The 19,837-nt window shown below is 47.1% G+C and overlaps 1 protein-coding gene across 1 annotated transcript; it reads left to right on the top strand.

Moving 5' to 3' along the window:
* Positions 1-13,797: 13,797 nt before the first annotated feature.
* Positions 13,798-15,535, top strand: LOC120703277 (WD repeat-containing protein LWD1-like). Its single transcript, XM_039987305.1, has one exon. The coding sequence runs from the start codon at positions 13,886-13,888 to the stop codon at positions 15,131-15,133; it is 1,248 nt and encodes a 415-aa protein (XP_039843239.1). The 5' UTR covers positions 13,798-13,885; the 3' UTR covers positions 15,134-15,535.
* Positions 15,536-19,837: the final 4,302 nt, after the last annotated feature.

Here is a 19,837-nt window from a genome sequence, read left to right as displayed (position 1 = left end):
GTGTGGGAAGGGAGAAATGTGGAATTTCGAAAGATGAGTTTAGATGGGATGGATGGCATTTCTGTGTGATTTGCCGGTTGGTGTGCTCGTGCCTGTGTGGCAGAGCAAGGAAGAGAGATATCCATCTTGTCACAACTAAGGACCGAGTTGGTGTGTCATCTCACCTAACTCCACTATCGTGCAAACCACTCGACCGTTGTATGGGCAACATCTTAGCATAAACCCCACAAGTTAGTCTGATAGCCATCAGGAGAGCTGAGAGCAACGGGTGATCAAGGAGAAGGGATTAGCTCTGTGTGACTTATGCCCCGGTTACAACCTCTGTGATAGGTCAATGACCCCTTGGTGGATCCCGTGATGGCTAGTCAGGTCTAGCTAAGGTGGGTAATGATTTTGTTGGGATCTACACCGACACTACGGTGTTCGAGCTATGGTACCCCGCTTGTGGGTAAAGTTGCACACCTCTACAAAGTTAAGAATCTATTCGAATAGCCGTGCCCACGGTACTGGGCGAGTTACGGTGTGGTCACATAACTAGTGTTTCTTCTGGGATTGGATGGGTTGGCGTGAGTTGTTTGGAAAAGTGTCCGGCAGTTGTGCCGTGTGCTACGGTGGATGAGGAGTCCGGTAGCAACTTAAAACTGGGATCTTGTGTGGATCAACACTACGTGTTACTTGGTACAGGAAAACTTGTTTTGAAAATCCTTTCTTTCAAATGAACCCCTGCATCAAAATTAGCTTTCCGCAAATTAAACCCTAGCCTTATCCTTGATTTACCCTGTGCATTATATTCTATTTATACCCCCTCCGTGGGTGTGGTTGGACTTGATGAGTACGTTTGTACTCACCCCATTCTTAATTTTTACAGAGGAAGATCCAGACTTCGTCCCCGAAGACGTTGAGTAGAGGTTCCGTCCTGCACCCAACCTTGCCTATGGATAGGGTCACCCGCAGGAAGTCCCGTATGGCGCAAGACTCTGATGACCCCCTCTTCGTAGTTAATATCGTTGTGTGGGTGTTAGTTGTTATCCTCGCGATAGTGGCGCTTCACTGCCCACTTCCGCGTAGAATTGTACGGTGATGTACCATCTGATGTAATAAAAGTGTTATCAACCTCCTAGGACTGATATTGTATCACTTTTAAGTCTTCTCTTATGAGGGGACGCTTCACCAACCTTTTACAATTTTTAGTTAATGATTTGCACACGGGGTGGTGCAACTCTCCTATTAGGTAGGCGGCCCCCTCCTTTTTTCTCATGCATTTTTTCGCCTGGTTTTATAATGCAGCAGCGAGACATTTGAAAGGGGATGCCCCTACTTTTGTTGCAGTAAAAAATTTCAGCTAGTTGCAATTTTAGTTAATGATGCGTTGCATTTGTGGTCACGCAGTGGTTGCAATTTGCCTCTGGTCTGGGCAGAGGGGATGCCCCTACTTTTGGCAGTTTGTGCCATTTTTTGATATTTATTTTATTCGTATGATGCATTTTGTTGTTTTTTGGTTGATGAAAAGAGGGATGCCATCCTGTCGGGCACTGCATTACTGTAAAATAGTTCATTCATGCCAACAATGTGTTGCATTTTTTAGCTAACGGTGTGTTGCATTTACACTTAAGCACTGGTTGCAATTTGTATATCCAAAGGTTTCTCATGGCTTTTTTTTGCTTTTTTTTGTGTTTTTTTTGTTGCAGTGTTTACAATGGATGCAGCTCCAGATTCTCAGGGTGGCGACAATCGAGGTGAAGATTGGGGTACAGAGAATAGCAATGACAGAATGAAGTTCAAGAACAGAAGGAAAGCATTAAGGCTCAACAGTCCCACCCTGCAAAACAGAGGCAGCGATGTGAGCAATGGACATGACTCAGATTATGTGCCACCTTCTCCTGGTCAGGCTGGTGATGCAGCAGAGGGCAGCAATAGGAAGAGGCAACGCAAACAGTCTCGCCGTGATGCCCGCCGCCGTGCTGCAGGCCCTCGCGGTGCTGTTGGTGGGCAAGATGTGCCGAAGAGGAGGCCTGTTTCCATTCGATGCTCTCCCATGAAATTCAAAGAAATTGTCGCAGCTCTCGGCGATACTCTGAAAGGTCAAGTTGTGGCAAAGAATTTTGGGGGCTTGCTGTAGTTCAAGCCTCATGAACTTGATAGGCATTTGCTTAGCTGGCTTATGCGGAAGCTGAACCCAGAAATAATGAAATTAGAGATTGGTGGTGGCAAAGAGATAGCAATCACCGAGCACAGTGTATGGTGTGTGTTCTAGATCCCCAATGCTGGAAGTGACCGACCCCATATGACGGACGATGAAGCTCGTATTATTCGGAGGGAGTTGGGATTCCAAATTTGTGGTAATGCGTATAACCCAAGGCGGGGGTTCAGTGCTGGAGACATTTTGGAGGGTCTGAACAAAAAGACGCTCAAAGGAAGTTTGGGGCTTAGGGCGTTCTTCATGTGCGCATTCCAGTCGCTGCTATTTTCCAACACTGACTCCTAAATCAGGCTGGAGGATGTAAAGTACACCGAAGATTTGGAGAACATTGGCAATAGGAACTGGTGCAAAGCAGTAGTTGATCATCTTCGGAAAGCTGCTCGTTTGTATAGAAAGGATTTCCAAGATAAAAGTATTATGGCACCGATAAGTGGTTGTGGGATCTTCCTAATGATTAGTGTTTCTCCCATACTTTTTTCTTCTTTTTTTCTGTTTTTGTGTAACTGTGTCCATTTACTGATCATGTTGCAATCAGAGTAGTTATCATGTTGCAATCAGAGTAGTTATCATATTGCAAGCAGAGTAGCTATAATGTTTGTGCCCCATTTTAACCTTCCCATAATGTCTGTGTTTGCAACCAGAGTAGCTATCATATTGCAACCAGAGTAGCTATCATGTTGTGCCCATTTTAATCTTCTATAATGTCTGTGCTCGTAACCAGAGTATCTATCATGTTGCAACCACAGTAGCTATGATGTTGCAACTAGAGTAGTTATAATATTTTGTGCCATTTTAGTCTATAATGTCTGTGTTTGCAACCAGAGTAGGTATCATGTTGCAAACAGAGTAGCTATAATGTTGCAACTCGAGTAGTTATCATGTTTGTGCCTCATTTTTAACCTCCCATAATGCATGTGTCTGCAACCAGAGTAGCTATCATGTTGCAACTGCTGTCACCTTTTTAGTTTGCAACTGGCACATTTTTTTCATGCTTTCTTCAATGATAGCCAATACTTTTTTTCTAACTTTTTTGTTTTTGGTTTTTTCATTTTTTTTGCAGATGCTCTATGTTGACAACCTGCAGCATGGAAGAAAATCCAGCAGGGGGATGTTTTGCAATTCAGATATGGTGGGAAAAAACCTGCAGCACCTACATGTTTTTTATGTCCTTCTCTGTAAAACCCCACATATGCCTACCATCATACAGATCTGCCATCACATTTAATGCTGCTTGATGCGGAACACCATTTCTTGTCATTATATTGAATATGTCACACATGCCTTCTTCCATGTTCTTGTGCGCATGCATGTATCTGGTCATCCTAGGAGACGGTTCCAGTTTGTGGTTGTGGGTTTGCTGTACATGATCAAAGTACCACAGCCCCCGGTTCTTGTCATGCTTTACTTTGACATATGTAGGGCATCCGCGTCTTTTCGATCCCTTTTCAGTTTTGTTGGGTTCCTCTCCCTTCTTGTCTTCATGTCACCCCTCCCTGAAACACACCCAATGATTGATTTTTTTGCTAGTCCTTGCTGTCCTTAGACTGGACCCAGCTAGCCTTGCATAGTCTCTATAAAACATGTAAGCATCATTTTCTGTAGGGAACACCTGCCTCACTATTGGCACAAACACAGGGGCTATATTTGGATCCTGCCGGGGGGGGCACAAAATTGAGTTTGCAATCCATATCATTCTAAGTTGCAATTACCTAGTATCACATTACCAGACAAAATTAAATCACATTATGCAACTCGAATCACATTTTTTTTACAGACAAAAATTGAGTTTGCAATCCATATAAACCTAAGTTGCAATTACCAAGTATCTAAACTTGCAACTCGAATCACACCTTTTTTGTCTCAACTTGCATGGGCCAGCATAACTTTTTTCATTTGCAGAGTGCTTACCGGGTAGACAACCTGCGCAGCTAGGGATGTAAACGGATCGGATACGGACGGATATTACTGATATCGTATTTGTTTTCATATTTTTGTTTGAATACGGAGTCAAATATGGATAGTGCTAGTTTTTTACCGGATAAGAATGCAATGGATGTCGACATCATAAAAATATAACTTTTGAGTATTCGGATACGGATCGGTTACGGATATTGAATACTCGGAATCGGATACGGACGAACAAAACCCTTTCAGACCGAATCGAATTCTAATACAGTCAGGAAATATCCGTACCATTTACATCCCTATGCGCAGCGTCTGGAGTCTGCAGCGATCCTGGAGGCAGGGCGGCGAGTGGCGTCAATGTTGTCACATGATGAAGCGGATCAGCAGATTCAGCTCCAGAGTTTTGCGCAGGAGCTTGTGTAGCAGCAGGGGTTGTTGTTGGGGCGGCGACAGTGGACAATGACACCATTGACAACGGCGTATTTGCTTCTCCATCTGAGGAGCATCGAGTTCTGAACGCCGTCGTATAATCCCCAAGCGCAACAAGCACCTGGGAATCGCGGTGGGGCGCTGGGGACGGCGACGGAGGTTGGATCAGCGATGGTGGCGTCATGCTCCCGGGTGGATCCTCACCCTCACCCTCACCCGCACAACCAGAATCGGGGGGCGATCTCATTGGAGGTGGCGGAGGCGGCAGCAGCGGCGGCATCCACCCCCCCTCGTGACCCTGTTGTTCCTCGATCTATTCAAAAAATTTGCCCCCCACCTCATTTATTTTTTCCGGACGCATCTTTTTCTAAGTCATCGCTCAATGTTGCAACTGAATAGCTGTAATCGGTGCAACTGGTAACACAAAATGTTGCAATTTGTCAATCAATCACGGTGGGCCACGCCAGGCGGACCCAGATGCTGGGGAGCGGGGTGGGGGGGCTCGGGTTTGGCCCACGTGCGGGCGGGTGGGACGTGTCTAGCCGGGGCGCGCAGGCCGGGAGGCGCGCGGGGGGCGCGTAGGCCAGGACCGGAGGGGGTCCGGGCATTTGCTATAGCAAATGCAACAAGATGCATTTTAGCCTCGCTATATATATATATATATATATATATATATGTGTGTGTGTGTGTGTATATGTATATATATATATATGTATATATATATATATGTGTATATATATGTATATATATGTGTGTATATATATGTATATATATGTGTGTATATATATATGTATATATACACATATGTATATATATACACACATATACATATATACACATATGTATATATATACACATATATATATATATATGACCGGTCTATTTAGCATTCCGGGTGTTGAATAATATTCAACGCCCACGGCGGAGCGCTGCCCCACATCCGGCGAACTGAATTTACTCCATGACACAGTCCGGGTAGTAAAATCTGGCTACGAGATGTTTTAATGCAGACTTGACCAGTGGCATTACGGATGTATTTTAATGCACATTTGACCAGCTCCAGCTCGCACAGTCATAAACATTTTTTAATTGGGGTAAGGATGAGTCACGGGTCTCCCATGGAAGTTCTGGATCGCTGGCGGCGTACCCACCGGACCTCCAGCGAGCTGGATGTTTACTACGTGGGGCCTGTTTGGCAGGATTCCGGCTCCTCCAAAAACAGCTCTGGCTCCGTTGGTGGAGTGGCTTTTATGGTGGAGCTAAAGCTGTTTTGGAAAAACATTTGGCAAAACAGCTCCATCTACCTTTTAAAATATAAAGGAAATATGAAATGATCATAATACCCTCTTCTCCTTTTTTCCATTTTCTTCCTATTTTTCTCCTTCCTTTCTCTCTCCACCTTATCCTTCTTCACGGGCTCACAGTCACCTCCTGATTCCCTGCACCCCTGCCTCCCGAACTCGCCGCACCAGCCTCCATGCTCGTCTCCGGCCTCCTCGGAGCCCGCAAGCCGCCACCACGGCAGCTGCCCCGCGCGCCTCCCGTACGGGCCGCAGCTGGCCTCGCCATCCGCCGCGCGGCCTCGGCAGCCGGCCGCGCCATCCGCCGCCCGCAGCTGGCCTCGCCCGCCGCGCACGCCTCCCGCAGCTCGCCCCGCCCGCCGCCACGCGGCCTCCGGCAGCCGGCCGCGCCATCCGCCACCCGGCTTGCCGCAGCCGCATCGCCTTGAGGAAGCGGATCGTGCGAAGTGACCGGGGTAACGCTGGAGGAGACGAGCGCAGCGAAACCGGGGGCAAAGATGACAGTCGCGATGAAGCAGCCAGAGGAGCCGCGCGGAGCTACGTTTTGGGGCTCCTCCTCGCGTGTGGAAGCCGCGAGGGGCTCCAGGGGCAGCTCCACGCTGGGAGCTGGTGCAAAATACACCGTTTGGCAGAGCTCCGGCTGGAGCCCGTTTTGGAGGCGGAGCTCTGACAAAGAGGGCCGTGGTGTTGTAGAGGGAGTAAAAGGACGTAAAGGCTTAACATTACTAGTACGTTGGAGTTCTGGGAAGTAAAAAGCTACGGTTCCGTCGCCTTGCATGGTTTGGAGAAGTAAAAAAACTAGAAGGTAGACGTAAAAGTTAAATATTACTACTCTTCCAGCTCCCTACGCTGAATTGTTATCTGCTTTTATGGGATTTTTTTTAAAAAAGTGGACGTTCCACGGCGGATTAGTGGCAAATTTGTATGATCCAAACATTGCATGAGGGTAGCTAGAAAAAGGTGGCCGGAATTTTTTATATTTTGCGCTGTGAATGCAGATCCTTGTGCGCCGATCTATATGCACTTGGTCTTGACAGCACTCCGGAAGTAAATTTTCAACACATGGAAAGTTAATTTCTCAATAAGTAAATACACGGAATATTCAGAGAGTAAGATTGGATGTTTTTTTACTGCTGCATGTCCATTCATATTTTAAAAATTGAATAAGCAATGTCAAATTATAGAAATCATTTTTTTCAAAATTGAAATGAAATTTCTCACTGTTTGTGTAGAAGTAATTTCCTGCATGCATTATAGCTGTGTGGTCGGACACTCGGACTCACGCTGGCCTGCAAAATGCGCGGTCAAGATGTTTGCATGCGAGCTTGCGGCCTACATGGAGGCTTTATGAATTTAATTTAAAATTGCACAAAGAGACATTCCAGGGTGTATTTATTAGCTACTAGTCGCTAATGTGAGAGAGATTTTAGGAAGAATATACGGATGTGTAATGTGTTTGGAATTAAGTCAATAGAGAACTAATTTCCACTAATTATCTCAATATGTATTATTGCAGTTCAAATAATTTTCAAAATAAAGAAGTAAATATTAAATATTAGAATGGTATTTTCATAATGACTTGACAGTAATATTCTTTCAATTGTGTTGGTCTCCGCCATCAATTAGGGTGTGTTTAGTTGGTGAAAAAGTTTGGGTTTTGGTACTGTAACATATTTTATTATTACTTAACAAATAATATTCAATCATGGACTAATTAGGCTTAAAAAATTCATCTCGTGCTAATCAGTTAGACTGTGTAATTAGTTATTTTTTTAATTATATTTAATGCTCTATGCATGTGCCCAAAGATTCGATGTGATGGAAACTGTAGAAATTTTTTTAGAAACTAAACGGGGCCTTACTCAATTGTTCCATTACAATGGGTTGTGGCCAAGCCCACCACCGGACATGTTCTCTATGTTCCAACGATCTGACACAGATTACAGTTAGTAAATAAGTGTAGGAGTTAGGTTACTGCAGAGGGTGGGACCTCGACTGTTGTATTCGAGTAATATAATCACTCCATTTTAATTTTTTGTTATTTCAAATAACATTAATTCAGAAGTAATTTCTAAAACTTAGTTAAATAATTTTCTAGAAGAAATTAAACTCACAATTATACAAGTCCGCGAAATAGGAAAAAGACTTGGACAAGTAATTTATTGGAGTAATTTTCCAAAAGTCGAGAAGTAAAATTAATGACGACATCAACTCAATGATAGAAAAGCTATCTCTGTTACTATTATTCCTCTAATTCTATGATAATACTCTTTAAGATTAATAACATTACTACTTGGCATCAATACTTAGTTACTGGGTTTTGGAAATCGAAGTTAGGTTACACTGCACAAACTGATTTGATTACTCAATCAACTCCCACTCGTCTGCTTACATCTTTTCATTCCTGCAAGCAGATCTCAACAAAAATAAAATGAACAAATTCTAGTAAAATAGATCACAAGGGAAATCTCTCACATCCGCATGCGTGGGCAGAGCTGCGTGGAATGAATTTCTGTTGGGAATAAAAGCTTCTCTACCACCGCATCTGCAATAGGAGATTGATTTTTAATACAGTAAACTACATGATGGGCATGTGACTAAAGAACACCATTGTGCCAAGTACTCAGCAGTGCTGGAGTGTCCCCAACAGGATCTTGGAGGAAGAAGATTGCTCAGATCGAGAGGGCACCTAACCTGTATAGTGGCAAATTAGTACACCGTCAAGGACATCATGAAGGGAGGGCAGATTCAAGGAATCAAGGTTGCAGGCATGGAAGTAACCGTGGACACTAGACAACAAGCCATGTGTGGCCGCTGGACAGCAAGCCGCTGCACCGCAAGGCCTGTTGACCTCCTTGGATCAGGACAGCAGCAGAAGGATCTCGCTTTAGCCGCCGAGGATCCTGGTCAACAGTGCCGCTGATGGGGAGGGAAATAGAGCTGTGGCCGCCGCCTACGGCCGCTTAGGGGCTCCACCGCCCACACACCACCGTGCTGCCGGTCTCAACGCAAATCCACGCTAACATATTATAGATGAGCAGAAAATATGAAACATTAGCAAATTAATTGACGAGGCCGGACCAGCGATGGGATTCGTGGGGTGGGGGCCGGGGCTTGCGAGAAGCCGCCACCGGCGAGACAAGGATGGCGAGGCGCCGCGTAGGGGATGTCTGGCGGTGTGGTGGTCTGGCGTCGAACTCCGCTGGTGGTTCCGGCGGAATCGCCTGGGCGGTGGGCGAGTGGGTAGGAGCGGGGCCGGGGATTAGATTTGGGGAGGGGAAGGCGTAGCAATCAATGGCGTGATTTCTAAGATTTTAATCAGGTATATTTTATCCATAAACCACTCCCACCACGCCACCGTAAAAGCTAGTATTTGGACCGTAAATTGTTTGCATTTGTTGAATGTTCACGGTGTTTGTTTTTAATAACGTTGAATGCGGTGTGCACTAGTGAGTAGTAAATATTGGATGCCGTGGGTTATGAATTTTACTCGCCGGAGTAGGGTCAGCGCCGTCGGGGTGTTGAATTATATTCAACACCCTGTGAGTTGAATAGTATATATATATATATGGCCAGATTCAATCCCTACTATTTGAGCCCATATCCTCCGCGCGCACCTGGACATCCCGCACGGCTCAAGCAGAACGGCTCGGCTCTCTAGGTCGAGCCCACCACCCTTGACTCCTGCACTGATCAATAATTACAGAAAAAAAACAAAAAGTCGATCCCCAATTTTCATCCTACAGTAACACCGCTTCCCTGATTCTCCGTCGAGGAGGAAGCTCGATGCGCAACCCACCGGAGATGCCGCCGCTCTGTCATTGTTGGCTGAGATCCCCTGATAGTGATTGCTGCAGCTTCCTCAATGGCTACCCAATTTCACCGAACAAAACCCAGATTCGTTCCCCACCATCTACTCCCTGGAGGAACCTCTCATCGTTGCCGTTGGAGTCGGTCCAATCCTCCACCGGCGACGATGCTGGCGAATTCCAACTGCATCCCCGCAGCCCCCACCACCAACGCTGGCTTCTGCAATTCGTCCAGAGATTGCACCGGCGTGCCTGCTAGAGCTGTTGGTGTTTAGGACTGACCCGCCGATCCAAATCCAAGCCAGCAGAGGGACCCTGAGGTAAGCATTCACGCCATTCAGCCTCGCTCATTCCATCTGACGAATGATGCCTTTTTTTTAGGGATTTCCACACAGTACGTCCATGTGTTTTTAGCCTTTTTTTAATTCTCTCATTAGCCGTGTGTCATCCTGGATTTATTTTAGTTACACACGTTCTCTACTTTTCAATGATCGATCAATCTTATAAAAAAAATGGCAGCCTGCATATTTCATAATTTATTGTACTAGACCTTCAATTCACTATGCTTACCGTCAATCTTGGATCATGATTTTTTCCCCTCACGGAGTCCCCGGAAAGGTGAGAGAGGAAGGAGAGGTGGACAAGGAAGAAGATGGCTGGGTTCCACTAGTTATAGAGACGGAACAACCAGCAATGTGATACGGCAGGGGCAATGTGGTCTTTTCGTGTGCCCCTTCCATGCTGACTGGGTGGCTTGGCGTGCCACGTCGGCAAAAATGATAAATAATTAGTTTCTCATGAAAATGGGTGGCAAAAATGTAATTGCCAAAATAAGGATGACAAACGAGCAAGTACCATCATTAATAACCTAATGGATCTTGAACTGCTCCGTTTTCTCTCTTCTGAAAAAGAAAACAGAGAGTAAAAACAAAAGACTGTGCCTAATTCGAAAATGACTTTTGATATCTACTAGCAGAGCCCATGTGCACGCACATGTTTTAACAACGCCCGCGCGTGATACTATTTTTTATATGATAATAATTAAAACTTTAATATAATAGAACAATCCTTTTTTTACTCTTAAAATATACAAAAATTAATAACCTTAGATTCAAAGAAACATAAGACCTACATAGATTCGAGATATGCAAGCAAATAAAATAAATAAAAACACGGAGAATTACTCATGGGGATCCTGAGGTCAGCAATGGGAAGCGTGAGAGCGTAAGTGGTGGAGAGGGATCAGGAGAGGCGATGCGACGTCACACGGGGAGGGTTCCCATGATCAACACAATTCTATTATTTATAAACTATTTACTAAGCATTAAAAAAGTTAAATCATTAATACAGGCATGCATATACCAATAAATTTGAAACTTTGACCAAATTAAATGAATCTCATGAATAGTCTACCATAAACATTTCACAGCAAAAGGAGCAACATAACTACAGATATGAATTTATCTCTAAAAAGCCTAGGTAAACATCTAGAGCAATATTTTTCTACTAAAAGATACAAGATTATACCTCTATTGCATATATCTACTCATCGTGATTCCAAAATAACTTCACTTTCCTTTCTATGATTTTTTTTTAAGATTGCAATGAAAGTTGTAGATTTCAGAACAAGGAATCCAACGAATTTTATTTTGTATTTTTCTGATTTCTCTACGATTTTATGTTGATTTTGCTAGTTCACAGATTCAAACCACATTATAAATCTTAAGTCTTATGAACAGGCCCCTATGTTTTGCACTACAGACCCTAAAAAGAGCTCTAGATTTGCAATATGGCCCCTCGGTAAGGCTGTGGCGGGGGAGGCTAAAATTCGGAGAGGGGAAGGTTCGCCAGTGGGGTGGGAGCGGGGGAGCACGAGGGGTTCACCTACGACCGATTTGATGCGGGAGTTGGAGCCAAGGCTGGTCGGAGTAGGGGCGCCGGCGGTGCAGCACATCGGGTGGCGGTGTCGAGCCTCGTTCTGGCGTGGGGGTGGCTGGTGGAGATCAGTGAAGGGGCTGAGGAGGATGAGGTGGTTGAGGGGATATCACTGAGGGCTCGACTCAGCAGGGAGTTGGTCGGAGGAAGGACCGCGATGGCGGTCTCCCTCGCGATGCTGATGGCAACGATCTTGGGACAACGGCAACACGATGCATCCGGCGACAATGGTGAAGGGACCTACGTTAGGAAGGATCGTGCGATCAACATGCGATGATGGTGGGTGCGTCGGGTGGGTACGCAAGCGCATAGTGTCAAAATTTTTTGAGATTCGACGAAAACATTAGGGTTGGACAAGTAGGGTTGTTGTGAGGGGTACAACAGGGTGCTTTGCGTAGGTACATGCTAATTTCAATTGTTTTCGTTCTTTATAGTATACAGATATAGATAGATAGATACTACAATAAAAAGAACGAAGTTCAGTCTACCGCTCGCGTGGGTATACCTTCTCGTGGATCTGCCTCCCCATGGTTCTACCACTGCTAGAAAACGTGGGTCTCCCCTATCCCTTCTTCCTGAGTCATTTATTTGTGTGCCATTATAAAGATGCAAATGGCCTACATACAATCAAAAATTTAAAAAATTCCTCTGTACCCATGTTCAATGTTTGTTTTACATGTGTGCCACTTCCATCACATGTACTGTTAAATTCTAACAGAGATGCTTTCAACTTATCCTAAAATTACTCTTTTGCCCATCGCATCACTTCTCCGGTCATTTTCCCATCCACTTCTCCGGTTTGTTCTCCATTCTCCACCTAAAGGCAAACCCTACATACATGCAGCTCGCCCTGCCCCGGCTGTCACACATCCTTTCCCCCGCCATCTGTGTCACATTGCGTAAGAGATCCAGCGGTGGCCAGCGAATCCAAGTCCACCCACTCGTGCGAGCATCGGTGAGAGTGCCTCGTGCGGTAGCGCAGTAGTGGCATGGGCGCCCTAGCACGGGAGCGGCCAAGGGCGCCTAGCGCGGGGGAGGCAGGTCATTTGCATCTTTTATAATGCCGCATAGGTAAAAGACTCCTTCCCCACCCGCCCCACGCAGCCACGCCTCTCGACTGTTCTGCCCACCACACCAAGCCCCGACGCGAGCCGACCTCCCCTCCACCGCAGACCTGCGCCTCCCTCTTCCACCGAGCGCCGACCCGCGCCCCTCTCTCAATGCTAGTTGAGGCTGTCGCCCGCTCATCTCCGCCTTCCACCCATCCACGTGCTCTACCTCTCACGCCGTCGCCGCCGACGTCGCCCTCCGCAACGCTCCCACATGCCAGTCTCGCCGGGGTAACCCAGACCCCGGCCGTGCGCCCCCTTGATGTACCTCCACGTGCTGAGCCCAAGGGCACGCAACGAGAGGATAGGGTACAGTACAACCAACCGCGACCCGTAGAAGGTGACATCGTCGCCCCGCTCCGTGCGGTGGAGCTCGGCGCCCAGGGCGCGGAGCTCAGCCTCCGGGGTGAGCAGGTTTTGCTCGGCCCTCTCATGGTGCTTGCCGAGGGTATAGGTCGGCGGGTGCTGCAGCGACAGATGTCGTTGACGCCATGCTCCCTCCCCTCACACCAGCGTCACCTCCGGTCTCTGCGGGCTTCTTCGCGCCCGCATACGACGTCCATCCATGGCTACCACCATCTCCGCCGCACTCGACGCCCTCGCGCCGGCTAGCGATGCCCGGCCACCGGCTCACCCCCTCTCCCTCGTGCCGCTCCCTCCCCTTCGCCCTCGCCCTCATGCCTTGCTGAGGGCCCACCCTCCCCTTAATCATGATAGCATTGTGTAGACCCAGGCTGCTATGTGTAAACCAGTCAAGGAGATCATTTTTCGATATCACTAGTCCAAGGAGCCAAATACCCGATTTTTAAGTTCAGAAACGTAAATTCGGCCCATAGTTCAATAAAATAAATAAGATTTTTTTTCTTTTGGAATATAGTCGAGTCCAAAGTGAAAAGCCCAACAGCTTGCAAAGCAATTGGGCCATCCGGCTTCTCCTCACTCACTCCACCGAATGGGCGCAAAGGCCCAACCCAGCCGCACAGTGGAGCAAGACGCTTTGCCCTCCTCCTCCCACACCGCAATCAAATCCCCTTCTCCACCAGTCAGTCGGTCAGTCGACTCGACTCCCCTCTCCTTCCCTGAACTGAACCCCCCCCCCCCCCCCCAATTCCGCAGCGCTTGCCCTATCCACCTCGATTCCGTTCCTCCCGTGGCGGCGGCGGCGGCGGCGGCGTCGAAGGCGAAGGCGGCGGGGCCATGGGCGGGGGCGGTGACGGCGACGCGTGGGCGGATCAGGAGCAAGGCAACGGCGGGGGCAGCCGCGGTGGGGGCGGCGGCGGGGAGGCCAAGCGGTCGGAGATCTACACCTACGAGGTCGGCTGGCACATCTACGCCATGAACTGGAGCGTGCGCCGCAACAAGAAGTACCGCCTCGCCATCGGCAGCCTCCTCGAGCAGGTCCCCAACCGCGTCGAGGTCGTCCAGCTCGACGAGGCCTCGGGCGACATCGCCCCCGTCCTCGCCTTCGACCACCAGTACCCGCCCACCAAGACCATGTTCATCCCGGACCCGCACGCGCTCCGCCCCGACCTGCTCGCCACCTCCGCCGACCACCTCCGCATCTGGCGCATCCCCTCCACCGACGACGCCGACGGCGACGCCCCCTCCGCCAACAACTCCGGCTCCGTCCGCTGCAACGGCACCCCGCAGCCGGGCGTCGAGCTCCGCTGCGAGCTCAACGGCAACCGCAACAGCGACTACTGCGGCCCGCTCACCTCCTTCGACTGGAACGACGCCGACCCGCGCCGCATCGGCACCTCCTCCATCGACACCACCTGCACCATCTGGGACGTCGAGCGCGAGGCCGTCGACACCCAGCTCATCGCCCACGACAAGGAGGTCTATGACATCGCCTGGGGCGGCGCGGGGGTCTTCGCCTCCGTCTCCGCCGACGGCTCTGTCCGTGTCTTTGATCTCCGGGACAAGGAGCATTCTACAATCATCTACGAGTCTGGTTCAGGTGGCGGCAGCGGCGGCGGCAGCAACAATTCTGGTGCTGGAGATGGCGGGGCTGCATCGCCAACACCGCTTGTCAGGTTGGGCTGGAACAAGCAGGACCCAAGGTACATGGCTACCATCATCATGGATAGCCCCAAGGTTGTAGTGCTTGATATCCGCTACCCGACACTGCCAGTGGTAGAGCTGCATCGTCACCATGCACCTGTCAATGCCATTGCGTGGGCACCTCACTCTTCATGCCACATCTGCACAGCTGGGGATGACATGCAGGCTCTGATATGGGACCTATCATCCATGGGCACTGGGAGCAACGGTGGCAACAATGCAAATGGTAATGCTGCTGCGGCTGCAGCAGCAGAGGGTGGTCTGGACCCCATTTTGGCATATACGGCAGGAGCGGAGATTGAGCAGCTGCAGTGGTCGGCGACCCAGCCTGACTGGGTTGCTATTGCATTTGCCAATAAACTTCAGATTCTCAGGGTCTGATTGCCTAAGCCCACCTGGCTTGCTGAGAAGAGTTAAAAACAAATGGCAAACATGGATGGTGAGGTTAGTCCATGGGAGGAGGATAATCTTGCAATTGCTTTAGTGTTGTTTATCTATGCTTTGCACAACTGATGTTCAATGGTGGGTTGTTTCTAGTGATAGAACATAAGATTTGCTAGTTAGAAGCTGGAATTGGCAAACATGGTTTGTAGATTGAAGTAGCTGCTATGGTAGTAGTGTTGGTGATAATGGGAACTGAAATTAGCTTTCTCTTTGTGCTAGCTTGTTCTGCATCTGCTCAGTAGTATGTAGATTGACAGCTTAAATTGCTCGTTCAACTCAATGGTCATATGTGCCCAATAAGTCTATAACCGATAAGCATTCTTATGTGTGTTGCTGTTATTTCAGTTTCGTGGATTTTGTGCGGGTATGTGTTCTGTGTGATCCTGCCAATGATATTCGTGGTGGGTTATATCTTGTGATTGAACCAGATTGTTTTTAGTTATTTAGAGTAAGTAGCTGCGCCAGAATTTGTCTTGGTAATAATTGGAATTTGGCACTGTGTTTAAGTTCTTCGTGCTAGTGTGTTCTTCGTGCAGTAGCTCTTTAAGTTGCCTGTTGGAATTTGCAACCATCTTGTAGGAGCTATAATCTTGGTTATGTGTTAATATATTATTTTCTATTTTATGAATTTTTGTGTTGGTTGCCTTAGTGATCATACTTGCAAACCTGTAGCTAAGTTGTCTACGTATGTTATATCTCTCTCCTTTTGGATTAATTTGCATCTTATAGAACATTTCTCTTCGATTGTTTTAGTCCAAAATGCTGGTGTGGGCACATTTGATTTTAACCTTCCATGCAATATTTAGCTCATAGCTTCTGCTGAGTTAATGTAACAGTTCTTATTGCTGCAACAAAGGATTAGTAATTTTTTGTTTCCAAAGAATATTCATGTTACGAGTTTCATTCTAGGTGTTACATCAGTTTACCTTTAGTGTCTGCTTTGTGTGTTCCTTTGCTGTATTTGTCAAATGAGTGTTACTGCATGCATATGAGTTGTGAGCAAGAGGCGCACTTCCCTTGTTGCATGACATGACACTGGGCTCTTGTAAAAAATTCTTCGACATGGGCATATCTCTTTGTTGTGAGCTGAAGTGTCGTCCCTTCATGTCAAAAATTCTTCCATACTCAATTTTTGTTTAGCTGCAACTATAAAGTTTCTTCATTTGCAGTCTTTGGTTCTGTTTGATTGCTGTTCCTATTTTGGCTTCGAAGTTTCAAAACTGTATGAACGTTTGTGTGTGAGCTATTCCAGAAATGTTTTAATTTGGACTGCTATTCTTCGGAGCCAGATAGGTAAGTAAAAGCTCTTCTTGTGAAGTTCGCATAACTTATCCAGTCCCCTTCTCTATGGTTTCTTTTTTTAGTAGGCTATTGGGGTGATTGATTTTTTTTTACTGGTATACATTAGCAACCAGAGTACCTTTGTATCTGGTTCTGCTTGACTTTATATACCCTCTTACTTTGGGACGTCCCTTACTTTGTACATTTGGTGGGGAATCAGAATAAGGCTGTTCCTTTTGGCTTGGATCATCCAACAGCTACAGCTATCTACTTTTAATGGAGGGATATTCAAAAACCAAAAGAAGATACAACCCGGATTAGAAACTATTCTGGAAAAAATAAAAAATATTTAAGTGGATGAAATCTTTATATTCTGTTTTATTTTTTGTTGTATTTCAGGTCTCTATCCACATAATCCGTTTTTTTTTGTCGCTGTGTTTTTTTATGAAGTTAGATTTGCTATAACAATGTTTTGTTGCTTCAACAAAGGGATGTGATTTTTGTCGGCAAAGAATATTAGAATAATGGCGTGATTAAGTTGATGTGCATGTAAATACACAGTATAAGTTTCATTCTAGGTGTTATCTAGTTTATCTCTATTGGCAGAATTCAGGTTTCCTTAGCACAATCTGTCAAATGTGTGTTTGCCACTGGACTTGATGTCATGCATTCGAGATGTGCTGTATTGGTAAGCTAAATTGTTGCGCATTTGTTAAAGCATGGCCACATCAGTGGCTTTCTGATGGGATTTTTCTCTCTAGGATTTGTGTCTCCACACAGTGAAGCATGGTCCATTCATTGTGTTCATAGTTTCTGTTTGCCAACTCCATGGTTGCATGCCTGCAACTCGAAAGTTTCTTCATTTGCAACATTTTTTTTTTTTGCTTCCAGATCCTATTTTGGGCGCGTCTACACAAAATATTATAATGTGAGCTTGTATGTTGGTGCATATTGCTCCCTCCCTGTACCTCTACGTGCAACCTTTGCCACTTGGCTTCACATGAAGCCATATCGTCCTCTGTCGCAGTACGGTACCTGCTCAACAAAGAAAGGTGGTGATTGCAGGAGACTGGAAACGTTGCCTTACTAGTCTAATCAGTTTCAGAAAAGATGAACTGTAACCGAACATTTCTAATCTCTCAAAGGCTCACAATTTTTATAATTACACGGTATAATTTAAACACTGTATATACACACTCACACTTCTATGAACACACATACGCCACTCTATTTTTGAGATTGACGAAGTCATCACGGGCCTTTCGCTGTTGACAGGGATGTCGTCTACTATTTAATGCACAGCACCATCAAAAACTAAGATATTTACTCCCATGAAGAGTCAAATCCAGAACTCTTGCAACCACTGGCTTACAAGTCATATTTTGTTAGATGATGAGCGAAGAATCTGCAAAGCAGAAATGGCAAACCGGTGTGGCCCAACTAGCAAGCAAACGGGGCGGCCGGCTGCCGTGGGAGTACTTTCCTCATGGCCCACACAAAACGTGCTTCCTCAGTTTCGGCCTTTCTGGTAGATCAGGCCCATCTCTCGGTACTAGTAGTGCCTATCTTGGGCCTGGGCTGATCGGCTGTCGAGCAGGGCCTTAGCTGCTGGAGGACGTGGCTACGTACGTACGTAGTGATTGATAGTAAGACGTGCGCGCGTGTACCTGAATGTATACAAGTATAATACGCGCGTGGACGTATTTTTGGAGTATAGCAGCGGTGCACCGCACAGCCGTACCAAAAGTTTGTACGTCAGCACGTTGCACACGCTGAGGCTAATGTGTCTCACTGGGGCAGTTAGGAAAGTAAGCCCACTAGCCCAGCACAGGTTGGAGGTGTCATTTGAACAGGGAGGTGCATGTGGAATTGCGGATCGTCTGATGATCGAACAATGCAGGGCCAACGGTGCTGCCGGCAGCGCATGAATGCGCATTTGTTGTCCCCTGGACCCCACCTCGCACGTTTCGTCGTATTCTTTCTGCGCCGGGTACAAAATGTTACTAACCTGCACGTACCGGGTACAAAATGTTAAACACAAATACGAGCATTACTCAGCCGGTGCAAATCCGGATTCGAATTGTCGACTCGGCGCGTGTGCTCGTATATATTCTTCTGAATTTATTTTTAAATGTAACCGGTGTTATTCTTTCAGCAGTAAGTAAGTGACGTACCCATCGATAGCTTAATACAGAAGGAGTATATATAAAACAACAATACCTACATTCCTTCAACTGCTACCATCCGTCGAGACCGTAAGTACCGCCGCTACACCTACATCAAACAATCAAACAGGACACGTCTCAGGCACAGTATCATCGATCGCGGCAAATGTGGCCACAGTATCCAGCTTCAGAACACGGAAAGTAGCAGCACTAGCATCGATGCTGCGGGCTTCTCGGTGGGACTCGATCTACACGCGAGGCCATCGATAGATCCACCAGTGGACACATGCTGCTCGCTGCTCGGCGCTAGCACATCTTTTCCTTTCCCTTTCGCAGCGCCTTTTGGAAGGTGGCCAGCAGCTGCAGGCTAGCGATGGCAGCAACACCACTCCACTCCACCCGGCCTGTTGATGCTAGCTAGTGTAGATTTTGCTAGTTGCTACCAACACCACCCCACCAGGCACCCACGAGCTGCGAGCAGGAACAAGTTAGGTCATCCTATAGTGGCCAGTGATGAGCTGAGCCCTAGGAATTAGCTAGGCACCCGAACCCAAACCCGATCAGTCGACTCCATTCCATTCCTTGTCGTCCATGCTTGCTTCTGATGCCCTACATCCTAGGTGCGTGCACATGCACTGACGACTACCAGCATTGAGGTGGTCTGGGGCTCTGAGCGGTTTGGAACTGGCACCACCACCACCACCACGCTACTGCAACTTCCTTGCTGGAGAGACAGTATTCAGATGCAAGAAAGAGGCAGGAATTCAGTTCCAAACGGATCCAGACACCACCACCACAATGCCAAGCAAAGGTGTCACCATGAGTGTGATCCTTCATCATAAGATGGATGGTCTCTCCAAGGACTATTGGTAGATGGACGCATAGATTCCCAGGCGCCCAGGCAGCAGCTAATAGCTACTAGCTAGAAAGAAAAGGATGGAGCGAGATGCAGAAGAAACATGCACCTAAAGTGACGTGCAAATAAAGATGGAGGCCGGTGTGCGTGTCCTTGTGTACCGATCGATGATCATCGATGTGGGTGAGTGACAAACAGGGGCATCATCTCTTTGCCCTCATGGTCAGGCCCAGGACACGCTCAAGTGGGGGCATGAACAACCTTGGAAAAAGATGAGATCTCCTCGGCTCACTTTTCGCGCTCTCTCTTTATTAATTTCCTGCTTGCATTGCCCATGGC

Source organism: Panicum virgatum, chromosome 1K (genome assembly GCF_016808335.1).
Source record: "Panicum virgatum strain AP13 chromosome 1K, P.virgatum_v5, whole genome shotgun sequence".
Lineage (NCBI taxonomy): Eukaryota > Viridiplantae > Streptophyta > Magnoliopsida > Poales > Poaceae > Panicum > Panicum virgatum.
The sequence above is the reverse complement of the archived record's forward strand: the minus strand, read 5'-3'. Positions and strand labels throughout refer to the sequence as shown.